The 12,149-nt window shown below is 41.5% G+C and overlaps 1 protein-coding gene across 2 annotated transcripts; it reads right to left on the minus strand.

Annotated features, from left to right (window-relative positions):
- Nucleotides 1-8,190: 8,190 nt before the first annotated feature.
- LOC103711505 (APETALA2-like protein 5) lies at nt 8,191-11,496 on the minus strand. 2 transcript variants are annotated; one of them, XM_008797673.6, is made up of 10 exons: nt 10,784-11,496; nt 10,621-10,646; nt 10,449-10,479; nt 10,231-10,318; nt 9,965-10,110; nt 9,727-9,771; nt 9,533-9,624; nt 9,285-9,439; nt 9,010-9,204; nt 8,191-8,920 (listed from the first exon to the last, which is right to left on the minus strand). In XM_008797673.6, exons 1-10 carry the CDS (start codon nt 11,344-11,346, stop codon nt 8,681-8,683), a joined length of 1,581 nt encoding a protein of 526 aa, XP_008795895.2. In that variant the 5' UTR covers nt 11,347-11,496; the 3' UTR covers nt 8,191-8,680. The 2 variants fall into 2 exon arrangements, with proteins under 2 accessions (XP_008795895.2, XP_008795894.2); XM_008797672.6 differs by having other exon boundaries at nt 10,449-10,646.
- Between the last annotated feature and the right edge of the window lie 653 nt (nt 11,497-12,149).

Raw genomic sequence — 12,149 nt, forward strand, 5'->3', positions numbered from 1 at the left:
ATTAAACATCTATTTTCCATCCTAAAATACTAAAGTTCTATCATTTTTAACCATGTTGGCTGGTCTTTCAACTTTCAATACCTATTTTATTATGTATCAACTAAGAATTTAGAATATCTTAATCTTCTTAAAGTCTCTCTACCCTTCCTTGTAGGCAAGCTAAACCTTGGATCATCACAATATTGGTTGCTGATCAAGATAGCTGAAATACTTTGGAATTTTTTATAAACTTACCCAGCTTTAAAAAAAAAATTTATAAACTTAACGAATTAGGGTTATGGAAATAATTGACCTTCTTTTGCTCCCTTTTGTTGAAGGACTCCAATTTTGTAGATTTTATCTAAAAACCGTGATAATTATGCCCAAACAGGTGCCTGAGTTTCCTAGTTATTTGACATTTTCTTGATTGGAGCGAACTCCTATTTAGGGTATGCTTATTACTTTGTTTCAACTTAAGTATCAAAATTGTGGACCCGACGTGATTTATTTTATTTATTTTGGAGGAAGTAAGTGCAAAGGAAGAACAAGTTTCCGGCATTCAGATTATCATTAAATTATAATTGATAATGACTATCACTTGAGTATTGCTTAAATTATTTGTTTGTAAGAGAGATGTGAGTAGGAGAACATTGAAGTAACATTCAGTCTACCCATATGGGCCTCAGATTCTAAGCACCCATACCAACTATTGTTCTCGGGTGATTTCTTTTTTTTCTCAATAATGGTTCTCGGATGAAGTAGAATTTAGATTTTGCACTTCAAGCTCAATTTTAAGAAAACAAACAAACAAACATGAGCATTTCTAACTAAACTAGAGTTCAACTACTCATTTTACTAGGAAATAGATATGCCTTTGAAGAGGTAGGAGGTGATGAAGATCAAAAGTCAACCAGGCCCAAATTTTATTGCCGACACCCTATAGATAAATAGTGTTGTTATTACTATTATTATTTTAAATTTAATTTTTAGTTCTAATTTTTTTCATTTTAACAAATTATAATAAGGTACGACAGGTCGACAACTATATATATAGAGACACACACACACGTATGCAAGTATCAAACTGAATCAAGGTGATTAGCCGCACAGAATTTTGAGTTTTTTATGGTATTAGAGCTGCATTAGCATAATAGCTCCATGCCATCCAGCCATGGCCGCCTCATCCTTTGTTGCAACTTCCTCCTCCTCCACCACCTTCTCTCCCTCCTTTGTTTTCTTCAACATCTCATACCATATCCCTATTAACCTAGACTGCACAATGTATCTTTTTTGGATATATCTTTGAGTCAATCCATAGAGGCCATTAACTTATTTCTTTTGTTGATGAATCCCAACCTGTCACCTTTTCTAGATTACCCCGATTATTGAACCAGATATGAGCTGAGGACCAAATGTTGGTCTCATCTATTAATGCTAGTCTATCCCCATCAACTCTTCTATACGTTTTTGGTGACAAGTTTGCCAAGGAGGCATGGGATGTCCTCGCAAGTCATGGCCTTGAAGTGTCTAACTTCATAGGATAAGAATAGCTCTTCTTCAATGAAGGAATATCTTGAACAATTCGAAGCTGTCACCAATCATCTTGCAGCAAATGAATCTCTTTTTAGTGACGAATGGTTTGATCATAAATATGTTGTGAAAAAAATTGTATTGGATATATGATTGGAATTGCTTGTTTTGTTCATAGCACGATGTGCTTGATATATAAGTCAAGCTCCAGATATAGTAGAATACAATAATAAAGTTTCATGATTATAGAAAAGATACTATGGATCAGATCTAGTATAATATAATAGCAAAATCTTATGATTTGATACAAATACTAATTTTAACTATGACAATCAGATTACATGATTTCTGAAGATTATTCTAAAATATTATACTAAGATTGTGCATGCAATATATGGCAGTTGTGATATCATACTAAGATTGTTCATGCAATATATAGGAGCTATGATATCTAATATCATATATACTATAATAGGTGAGATTATGCATGATTGTAAGCTGCCATATCTTGCATGCTTTTTGTTCATCCTACTATTCATTCGGCTCCTCTATTTGGCAACTTACAAAGTTTACCTATCTCTCTTTCATGGTTTCTACATTGCCGACATGCACCCTCTCATCTTTTGTTTGTTGCCAAACTATCATGCCATAGCAATTGTAATTCTGTATTTCATGATTTCGAAACTTGTGAGAAGGACAAGAACACGGGGAGGGAGCAACTAAGAAAGTACCATACCCACTTTGCTCGCTTATTGCTTCAGGCCCTGCACCAGTTGCTTATTTGGGTTGTCATGTTTTCTTTGTTCTCTGGCATCATCACTTAGGCTTCCTTCCAAAGGAAATCTAGTACGCTATTTTACCGACACTTTCCATTTCAAATAAGCAAGGGAACCACAAGTCTTCATCACGTTAGGTAAAAGTAAAAATTACTATTTCTAGTATCCTTATCTAGTAAAAATTTTTCTAGTAAAAGTAATTTTTTCGAGTAAAAATTTAGTCACTATCCCTTAGCAATGATACATTGTGATGTTTGGGACCCTGTGACCATTTTATCTGTATTTCAATTCTCTTATTATGTGTTATTTGTGGATGATTATTCTTAATATTCTTGGCTATTTCCTATGCATTTTAGTCCAATTTTTTTTTTAAATTTCATCCAAGGCATGCATTGGGCGTATATTCGATACTTGTATCAAGATTTATTCAATAAGCATGTGTTTCCCTTCTCCATAGCCCCATCTACCTCTCCATACCATGATTCACAGCATCCTTCCTCATTGCATGGCCCCATCCAAATGCCAGACCTATCCCAATGACTCCGCACGGACCCAACCCGCTCATGGGTTAGTTCAAAGCTCAACCAGTTCAGGTACAATGGCCAACCAGATCTATCTTAGTATGCGGTTGTATAAAGCAAAACCCAGATGGGTCCCTCAATAAACACAAAACCTCTTAAATTGGTATAATTTTAGTTGGATCAGATCCACCACTGAGTTGATCGACCAGTTCCGCCGTGAAGCAACATGCAACATGCATGGAAGCCTGTGTATTACGTGCTTTCTCATTTCCCCATTCTTGTTGCTCCGCAGTTGGATTGGTCCACAAGCTACCATGAACCTCTTCTTAAGTTGGCAAGGGATTCCATCACCAACCAGGCCTTGATTTTATTGAAATGTTCAACCTAGTAATTTTACGGCCCGACCTTAAGCCCACATTGATCCGTCTTGCCCATTTCATTCATATGCCAATCTATTTATGGGCTCCAAGCCAACTTACCTGCGGTTAACTATTTTTTTTCAGACCCATCTCTCTTTCTATCATCACAATGGAGCACTCAGATACCTTCTACTCTATGTAGGTGCATCCTGCTTGACAAGCTAAAATCATCCATATATTACTGCTCTTACAACACGAGGGATTGTCCCTTCCACGCAAAAAAGGAATTCACCTTCCTCCATTGCGCAATGGCCATTCCGAATGCTTTGAGAGATATGCAGTATTGAAATCACCACTTGTCCCAAAAACTTGAACTCAGGATCTGTACTCTGATACCATGTTAAAATTACTACTTGTCTCTAGGTTTATACGCAATATGCAATTTAATGGTCAATGTTGCGAAAAAACATCAACCATTTCTAGACCTGTCTTGTTAAAGAACTTGGTGGCTCCTTCGAAAACGAAAGATATGGGCCCATTGTGTTGGATCTTGTACATCGCACCAACACGATTGACAGGAAGCCCATTGCTTCAAAAAAAAAGCTGGGTCTATTTCAGAACCATCTCGTCGTCTTAGTGCGGTTGGTGCTCTCCAAAATGCGACTCTCACGCATCTGTACATCGTCTTCTCTGCGAACCGAGCATGCCGATATTCTGAAGTCTCCAGCTGAAGCCCACTGGATTGCTGTCAGATGCGTCCTTCGCCTTTTTAAAAGCACTCGTACCTTGTTGCCATAAAAAAAAAAACACTCGTACACCTACGCTTTTTCTGAAACCTGACCTATTTTAGCTCTCGTTGCATGCTCTGATGTGATTGAGCTGGATGTCCAATGGACAAAAGCTTCACCACTGGCTTCTCTGCGGGGCCAATTTCTTGGTGCAAAAAGACCAGCCTGTGAATTCTATTTTTTGTTGTGACAAATTATAACCATAAGATAATGGCCGCACCGTATGTCCATTATCTCCGAAAAAACCCTATAGGCACAAAAGGTGGAGTGACTTTTCAAGCCAAACATATCTTTCATGAAATTAATGAGGCTGCGGATTGGATGGTGGCCTATGTAGCCAGCCATACGGATAGTACCGTATAAGCTGGAGATGGAGAGCATCTTCGGACATTCTGAGATATTCTATTTTTTAATTTTATTAGATATATTCGTACTCGTCAGACATGAATCATCCGTCCTAGTTAAAAAAAAAAAAAAGCTCCATACATATACCACTTATTGAAACTTATTACCCATGAAATTGAATCGGGATGATTAGCCACTCTGAACTTTGAGTCTCTTTGGAGGAGAGGAGAAGTTGGGAGGTTTGGAGGAGCAAATTGCTTTCTGATTATGACTTTTGAGATGACCAAAAAAATACAATTATTAGGCAAAGAAAGCTTCCTCCTAGTATATCATTGGATAAAAAGATTAGCTGCCTATATGAAACATTGGTGAGTTGCCTATCCTGCTCTTTCTATCTTTAGAAGTAGTTTTATACGTGCAAGAACCTATATGTTTGACTCTCGCTGTATCGACCATAAAATAAAATAAATGTGCATTGTAAAATTTATATCCAAAATTAAAGAATATCAAGTTATGTTATGATTAATATTGTACAAATGCAATAGAAATTAAATAGTTTTTAAAGTAAAATAGTAAAATATCAGTGATTATAGTTATAGAATGAAAAGCATATGCTTACATAATGGCTCTGATAAATATAGAACAGCATCCATTAGCTAACATCATAACAACTAATAGAAGTACATGGCAACATACTTGATCATACAGTATTTATCCAATAATTTTTTTTAAAAAATTATATCATCATCTTAATCTAGGAAAAATGTTTTGCATGAATATTGACTTTGTGAAATAATACTGACAGCTTGCATCATTATCCATCATCCCCCACTGTGATAGCTAATGCGGGTCATCATAATAATGATATTTAAGAGAACATCCAATCAAAGACTTAACCAGCTAGAGTGATTGCTTCTATATAATGCAATTTCTCTCTGTCGAATTACTTGTGAAACATATTATCCAAGGGCTGGCTCATTTGGAGGCAAGTAAACTAAATTGATGGAAGTAGAGCACCATTTGCAAAAATATTGTAAGACAAAACTCCTAGTGGAGATATTTGACCATCTCAACTCTCTTTGTCTCAACTTTGAAGAGTATCATACAGATTAAATGGATTTAAACGAATTAAACAAGTTATGGGAATCGAATTAAATAAGATAAAAATAAATTAAGCAGGTCGGGTCAAACAAAACATAAATAGAACTTAAATAGATTAAATGGATTAACCTAATTTTCTGACTCAATTCAACCTAGATATTAAATGGGTCAAACAAATAAAGCAGGTCAGATGCTGATAATTCAAACTTGAATGTTAAATAGATTAAACAGGTCGAGTTACTTACGATTCGAACTCGTTTAATCTAAATCGAATATGGATGGGGTCATCGCAGCCTTGGCGTGAGACGGAGGCCATGCTTCAGTCCGAACGCGGTCACATGGAGCGCTTCCTTCTCCGTACCCAAACCCCACCCCCTGCCAAAACGCCAAAAAAATATAAAGAAAAGACTCCAAGGCCGCATGCACTCGGCGGTGGGGCCGCCGCTGCCACGGCACGTTACTATTTATGGAAAAGCCCGTGAGACGATGGGCGGAAGGACAAAGCCCCGCCTGCCCAAAATGGAATGGCCAGGAGAAGCTCACGTGGCCATACAGAGAGCTCGCCGGTGACTCGGAACACGCCACCATTCAACCCACGCGGAAATGCTCCGGCGATCTCCCCTCAGCTGGTGCACAAGAGAAGCTTTACTTGGGCCCATTTAACTCTAAGTTGGCAATTCAATACCCAACCTTTCTCAACCGGATCCGAAGTCGGGTCGTACAAATAAGGATAGGCCGCTGCTTCTCAACATTCGCAGATTGTGGCTGGTTTAATTGCCTTCTATACGGCTCACCATTTAAAAATTCGTTTGGATGAAGCGTGATATAGTGCCAAATTTTTTACTTGCTCTATTGTCTATACGAGACATTAAACATAGCAAGTTGCACTAGCTGTTCGGTATGAAGCATGCTATATATGTCTTTTTTTTCGGTACAACGGCAGTCACACCCTACGGGCGTGGACACGACCAAGAAAATCAGAAAACAAGCCAGAAAAGAAACCGACAATCCGTTACCCCCCAACCACACAAAACCATCAGAGTGGTGGGCTGCATAGAAGGCAACCCAATTATCTGCTCCATTCGCTTCTCTGTAGGTATATGTGGCTTGATGGGCAACACACACCTGCAGCAGTCTGCGAATATTGAGGAGTAGTGACCTACCCTCCTCCGCACGCCTCCGACCCCGGATTCAGTCGATCACCGTAACCGAATCGTCCTCGAGAATAAACCGATCTACACCTAAGGTTCGATGGGCAAAGGAGATGCTCTTCCAGGCCGCTCTGAACTCAGCACATATCACCGAGGCATCGAAAATTTGCTGATTTTCTGCCTCCACTAGTCTGGACTCATGATCTTTAATGACCAAAGCTGCACCTTCCATCTCCCATCATCCGCCACACGCTATATATGTTCATCCTTTTGCTTCTCATCTGAGATTGAAGTGGAGAGGTGTGATCTGGCGAGCAAAGTACGTTCATGATAGTCCTATTAAATGGACTCCATATGCTATCATGTGACACCGCACAGAGGCCATTCAATCACAGTTGCTGTACAACATACGGACATCGTGGTTGGAAGATACGATCATAAAAAGACACGAACCAAAGCTGCGGCATGACCGCAGGCTGTCTATAAAGAGTTTTAATACCTAGCATGAAGGAGAGTTACACTAGTAGTTTCACTGAAGGATTTAAAGAAACCATCTCAACCTTTATTCTGAGTCCGGGGACTTACAGTACTGGTGGTTAACTACAGAACTTAAACTGAGGAGTAGGTGCCCATTTTGAGACCCACAGCGACTTTATTGTTCAACCACGTACTGCGGCCGAGGAGCAACTTTTAAACCCCAAGGCCTCGGCAACCTCGGTTGGCGATCTTTTTGTGAGGCAAGTTCGAACAATCTTCGAACGGACATTTCCTGATGTCGCGGCAAATTAAAACTGACAGAGATACTTGAATGCTGGTCGATATAGCAAGAAAGAATCAACCATAGTAGAAAAATAAGCTTAGTGAATGATGAGCGGAGAAGAAGAAGTTTAGTGCGCTTCAAAATCTGTTATTGAATGTATGCATACTCGAATGATATGAATCATTCATTTTAGTAAAAAAAAAAAGCTACAGAAAAAAAAATGGATGCGATCTTTCTTAGTGTTCAAGTTAACGTATCATTAGAAGTTAGAACATGATTTTTTTTAAAAAAAAAATATGTTTTATCTGATATTGATGTTTCATTATCTCTGACCATGATAAAAGCAATGCCTCTATGATCAATTGTATTACATGTTTTCCTTGATAGAATGCATCCCCCCAAGGATCACTCTAACCATTTTACCTTCAAAACGTGCTGCACTCGAACCAAAATAATGTCTAAGCCCTTACTTATAGTTATTCGAAGCTTATAACAGCAACGTAAAACCACATTTAAATATATAATTTTTTATAAATAGAAAAAAAATAAAAATGACAATGGAATGCTTCAAAATTATGCAACACTTCCATGGGTAATACTGTCATCAGGCCATTGTAGTTCAAAGGAGAAGTTTAGAACCACTCTATATTGGCTGGTGCTTAAAACCTATCCCAACCACACATGAACTAGATGACACTGACAGCCAACCCAAATCAGAAGGACTGCAAAATAAAACATAAAAAATAAAACACCAAAAGAAGAAAGGTGGAAGTACCCATCGTCCATCTTAGCCTGGCTCCGGGGTTGTGGTGTCACTCTCATCATAATTGCCCTTCTCTGATTCAAAGAACTTATCATGCTGACTGCATTCTCTCTCTGATTGTATTCTCCCAATAAAATAGACCCTGTTCTTTTTATTCACCAAAAAATAGACATTACAGTTTGAAGTTTTCCACTAGTTTAATGACAATGACAACCTTCTTTGTTACTCTAGAGTCGATGTGCATAGTTTGGTATTACTTCAGCTCTAGCCTTAAAGTGGTAATAATACCAAAATCCTCACCCCCCCCACTTCCCATTTTCCATTGTCCAATTCCTTTGGCCTTACCTAACAGCAGATAAATTCCAGGGGAGATAAGGTAAGACATAAGACCAAACAAATCAATCAGGAGCAAAAAACTAACAATCTTAGGCCAGCCAAAAACAAAGCCACCCTCGAGGAAGCCATCTCCCAATCTCTACAAAGGATTGATTTCGGGTAGTTTGCGGCTGCTGTATGAAAGCTGAAACAAAACAGTGCCAAAGTTATGGGCCCATTAGGAACAAAGGAATAGATACCACCACTGTATCTCGACTGCTTCAGTTGGGTCTCACGAGAGCCCGAACCCATTCTTCTGCTGCCAACTTGAGGGCAGCTTTGCTATCTGCGGCGGGAATCCTGATGATGCTGCACTCGCGGTCATGGCAAACATTTGGGAAGGCAGGGTGGAAGCTGACGGCCAATTGTTTCCGCCGTTTTCCCAGAACGAATGCTTCTCTTGCTGCTCGCAGCCAGCCGCTAATGGAAGGCCGCCTCCTACAATTCTTGCTCCATCATTGCTGCCTGCATGCTGCATCAAAAACCACGACAGTGTCAGGATCAGATTACGAAGCACCAAGCAACAAACACTACGAGAACTCTATTCGATGGGCTACCCACTCGACGAAAACCAGAAGGATTGAACTGCTGCGGAATGATTTGGAACATGGGGAAGGCGTCGCCGTTCCTCTGAAGCTGTGGGTGCTCGAACATCTCATTGGTGTGGAAAGGAACTGGAGACTGGATGTAGGCATTGCTGCGGGGATGGTTGATTCTGCTTTCTTTTTCTTCATGCAGCTTAAGCTTGCCATCAAACTAAAGGGGAGACAGAGTGAATTATGGTGGAAAGTGGAGAAAGACTCTTCAAGGCTATTTCATCAAAGTTTTCACCATACCTTCAGCCTGGTGCTCCGATTCCATTGTGGGTCCAAGGCCATTGGGAATCGCTGATCCATTCCATTGGTGGCTTCATCATCCACCGGTTCGAGATCATTCCTTTTGGTGCCTGAGCTCCCCAAGCAGAGGTCGAGATTGTGCTCGGTGTGGCTAGCTGCAAACAATGTTTAGATAGGATCGAGGCATGAACAAAGAGATAAGAAGCAAGTGCTCAGGAAAAGAAGCGAACTGCTGACGAGAAACCTACTGGGGAGATCGAGCTCATTCTCGTAGATGCTAGGATCGAAGTTGGTGACCGCATCCTTCCCATTACACTTGATCGCAGCCTTATCATAAGCCCTGCAAACTCCAAATCGGAACCTTTTCAGAAACACTTTACACCTCGACGTGCCGCTGTGTAAGAAGGTGAATGAATGATCAAATAACGGGAATCCAATCTACCTCGCGGCTTCCTCTTCGGTGTCGAAAAGGCCCAGATACACATATCTGTGAGAACAAAAAGGACAGGCAGTATAAGTTAAACCAGAGGGACCATCAAAGCATTCGCCAACAAGCAATTGCCATCAGCCTAGAAGTTGCACAAAGAAGAGACGTAGATGAATGCAACAAAGGAAGTTCTTTGAGAGGAAACAATATATGAAGTTTGGCAAATAGCCGTTGAGAAGTAGCTGTGGCATACTTTTTTCCCAAGAACTGGCCCATTCTAGCCTCCCATCTCCCACACTTGTGCAAGGTGACTCCCCTAAACCTAGAGCTTCCTCTTGGAAATCCAGTACTCTGGCGTCGAAGCACTTGGACAAACTCCTCCTTGGTGAGATTGCTCATCTGCCACCCACCATTCACAACCCTTTTCTTAGATTCTAATTCAATCATATATATATATATATATACCAGAAATACAGGTTGCATGATATCTCATTGAGCCATCACTCACGTTCCCTTTACCTGTTTCAGATCCTCCTCATAATCATCCAGACTGAAGTTTATATCTGCATCCATCCCGCGAAATTTGATCGCCGCTCGGTCATACGCCCTGCACCAAGATATATCTATGACTCAGACCTACAGGTGGCTGGGTCTTGATTGGATTCAAGTCTGTGGAACTAATTCCAAAGAATTATTGAATTAATGGAATCATATGAAGGGAAGGTCCATCAACTCACCTAGCAGCGGCGTGTGCAGTGTCGAATCCACCTATAGAAGTCAATTTCATAGAGAACATCAGCATTTGCAAAAAAGTTGAAGGACATATACGCTCATAAACACTGCCATAATCATCAACAATGAAGACAAAAATTTCCATTGATTCATATAAATTCTTGACATCATACATACCCAAATAAACTTGCTTTCCACAATCCCTGCACATAAATGGGAGAGAATAGGTTGATATGATGCTCAAAGAGGAGAAAGAATAAAAGCCCCAAATGGTGGAATCCAATTCCAGAAATCCCATCTTTTTAGCTTTTGCGACAGGGCAAGGGAGGAGAAAGCTAACCATATATGGGATTCCCACCGCCCGGTCCTCCGGTAGAAAGTGACCCCACGGTACTGGGAGCTCCTCGACCGGGGCCCCCGCCGGCTCTTCTTCACGGGCTGCGGCGCCTCCAAGGCCTTCCCCGCCGCCCCCGGCTCCGACGACTGGCAGAACCGGACCCCGACCCAGTGGGCCCGGGGTGGCGGCACCTCCGCGACCCCGCCGCCCGTCTCCTCCGGGCTGCCGAGGGGGAAGAACTGGTGGGTGACGACGGCGGAGGGGCTCATGTCCCGGTGGCCGGAGATGGGAAACCCGAAGAGCTTCCCGGCGCCGCCTCCGTCAGCCTCCCTCTCATGGGAGGCCTCGACGACGACGATGGCGGAGAAGCTGGAGTCGTCCCTCTCGCTGCCTGCCTCCACAGATGTGGAGGCGGTTGCCGGCGCCGCCTCCTTCTCCTCTCCGCCGTCCACGCCGGCGGGAGAGCGGCAGCCCTTCTCCTCCTCCTCCAAGGCGGCGTTGTTGAGATCCCACATCCTGGCTTCCTCGCCTCCTAGTCCCGCTTTCTTTCCGCTATCTCCTGCCATCCAAAAGGTCGGAGCTTCGGTGCTTTAACTTCGTAAAAATCCCACCTTTATCTCCTTAACCCACTCTAAAAAGAACCTCTCTCCCTCTCTCTCTCCCTCAATACCTTTCTTCTCTGCCCACCTTCTTCTCAAATCCGAAACCTACGACAGGGGACTGAGCCAAAAAGGCAGCAGGAGAGGTGGACTGATGCCCAAAGGCAGCAGCTTTGCCAAACTTAGTGTCCCCCAACGATGGATATGGGCTGGGAAAAATCCACAAGTCGGGAGCTTTTACTAGGATATGGGTGCATAAATTGAAACGAAAGCAAGAGTGGGAGGCAACCTTGGCGATCTTTTTTATTTTTTTGGTGATCTCCTTTAGGAGGCTATATATCTCCACCGTTTCTCTCTTTCCTTTCCCCCTAAACTTCCCTTGCTTTCTCCACGGCCCCTTCTTCCTCTTTTTTTTTCTTTTGTTTTTTCTGGGAACCACTGAGTCATCTAGGTGGCTGTCGTTCCATTCAATTCTCTGGTGGAAATGGAAAAAGTAAGGAACCATCCCTTCCCTGCTTCCACTTCCCACGTTAACCAAATCGAAAAAGCATGATTAATGAATGTCCCCTTCATTAAAAGAGCTTAACCACCAGAGACAAGGTGACTCATTAGTTTTACTTTCTTAACCTTCTTCCTAACCTCTAATTAGCATATAATTAATAGTGATATTCCCCAAGGTACTTTGGATTTAACATTTTACGTTTCACTAGCATGATGACTTGTCCCTCACATGGGCTTGGAGGAGCAGTGCTACAACTAGCACCAACCTT

The sequence above is a fragment of the Phoenix dactylifera genome, chromosome 2 (assembly GCF_051530095.1).
Source record: "Phoenix dactylifera cultivar Ajwa chromosome 2, Ajwa_hap1_PhDact_Kaust_v1.1, whole genome shotgun sequence".
In the NCBI taxonomy this organism is placed as follows: Eukaryota; Viridiplantae; Streptophyta; class Magnoliopsida; order Arecales; family Arecaceae; genus Phoenix; species Phoenix dactylifera.

What these genes read in the sequence shown, in the direction of transcription:
- LOC103711505 (XM_008797672.6), bottom strand. Translation starts at nt 11,346, where the DNA reads ATGGCAGGAGATAGCGGAAAGAAAGCGGGACTAGGAGGCGAGGAAGCC. An exon ending in CGGTGGGAATCCCATATATG is followed by an intron (nt 10,647 to 10,783) that starts GTTAGCTTTCTC and finishes ATTTATGTGCAG; the next exon opens with GGATTGTGGAAAGCAAGTTT. An exon ending in ACTGCACACGCCGCTGCTAG is followed by an intron (nt 10,319 to 10,448) that starts GTGAGTTGATGG and finishes ATCTTGGTGCAG; the next exon opens with GGCGTATGACCGAGCGGCGA.